The sequence below is a fragment of the Octopus bimaculoides genome, chromosome 28 (genome assembly GCF_001194135.2).
Source record: "Octopus bimaculoides isolate UCB-OBI-ISO-001 chromosome 28, ASM119413v2, whole genome shotgun sequence".
NCBI lineage: Eukaryota > Metazoa > Mollusca > Cephalopoda > Octopoda > Octopodidae > Octopus > Octopus bimaculoides.
Window position 1 is genome coordinate 225,938 of NC_069008.1, and position 1,623 is coordinate 227,560.

The window sequence follows — 1,623 nt, forward strand, 5'->3', positions numbered from 1 at the left end:
ACGTAACTCTTCTGATTTCAATCACACATTTCCTCCCATGATTTTCGCCCAAAGCACCACCAGGCTGCAGGTTTCTGGAAATTGGGGTAGTAAACTGACAGAGACTTTAGAAAGTTGGATAAAATGCCTTGCACTGGGAGTTCAAACCCTGCCTTGATCAACTTTGCTTTCCCAGAGTGGATCCTTGCATTGCAAGTTCAACTCCTATCTTGATCAACTTTAATTTTCATCCTATCATCTTTTTTTTTTTAGATTTGCTTCAGTCATTTGACTGTGGCCATGCTGGGGCAGCACTGCCTTGAAGAATTTTTAGTCAAATGAATCGACACTTGTACTTATGTTTCATTAAGCCTGTCACTTCTATCAGTCTCGCTGCCTTCCTGCACTTAATAATAATAATAATGATAATAATAATAATATTTAACTCCTCCAGAAAGTAAAGAAACAATAAAGAAGAGTGTGACTGTTATCGAATGAACAATATTTCAACATCTCGTGTGTCTTCTACAAGTTCAAAATAAACATCTCGGTCTACTTCAGTTTGGTTAATATTACCCAAATGAAGTAGAGTGAGATGTTTATTTTGAACTTGTAGAAGACATACGAGATGTCGAAATATTGTTCATTCGATAACAGTCACACTCTTCTTTATTGTTTCTTTAATAATAATAATAATAATAATGATAAATATTTCTCCTGTTTGGCTATTTTTATTTTCCAAGGGATAAACGTATTATTTGTTTGAAATCTTTAATTTTCCAGGAAAGTGAGGACGTGACAAACGAGAAGAACAACATTCTCCAAGAATCCAAAACTTTCATGAAAGATTTCCAAAGAATATCAGAAGGAAACCTAATGTCCGGCACTGTGCCAGATATCAGAGGTGATGCTGTGGAGAGCATGCCTCACATACAGGAAGGATACTCTGCAGATGAGGTTGGGAAAGTTAAATTCTTATTGTCACTGTTGTTGTTGGTGGTGTTAACGTGTTCATGTTACAGTTGACCCATAAATGTGTGTGTGCGTATGCTTGCTTCCCAACCACATGGTTCTGGGTTCAGTCTCACTGCATGGCACCTTGGGCAAGTTTCTTCTGCGATAGCTTTAGGCTAACCAAAACCATGTGAGTGGATTTGGTAGAGGGAAACTGAAAGAAGCCCATTGTATATATTTATGTGTGTGTGTGTGTTTGCCTCACCTCATCACTTGACAACTGATGTTGGTGTGTTTATGGTGACTGAGCGGTTCAGCAAAAGAGTCCAATAGAATAAGTACTAGGCTTACAAAGAATAAATCCTGGGGCCAATTTGTTCGACTAAAAGCGGTGCCCCAGCGTGGCCACAGACACGCAGGCAAGCAGACAGGTAGACAGGCAAGCAGACAGGTAGACAGGCAAGCAGACAGAGACAGACAGATGGGCAGACAGGCAGAAAAACAGACAGGCAGACAGATAGATAAGTAGACATAGAGGCACCTGATAGAAACATTAACCCCTCCCCCCCACCACCATAGATGTGTTGTGGTGACCTTCATTCATAATGTGGAAAGCATGTCTTGGTCAAAGGGAAATATTAAGAAGGGGTGGGGGATGGTGATGATGATGATAAGGACCGTGTTGGTGTC

General features: G+C 40.2%; 1 protein-coding gene across 1 annotated transcript in view; it reads left to right on the forward strand.

Moving 5' to 3' along the window:
- LOC106873332 (uncharacterized) overlaps window positions 1–1,025 on the forward strand; it is a 20,947-nt gene extending 19,922 nt beyond the window's left edge. Inside the window, exon 7 of the mRNA XM_014920657.2 lies at window positions 763–1,025. Coding sequence (XP_014776143.2) covers window positions 763–1,005 — 243 coding nt within the window. The 3' untranslated portion in view covers window positions 1,006–1,025. The remainder of the gene's footprint in view (window positions 1–762) is intronic.
- Window positions 1,026–1,623: the final 598 nt, after the last annotated feature.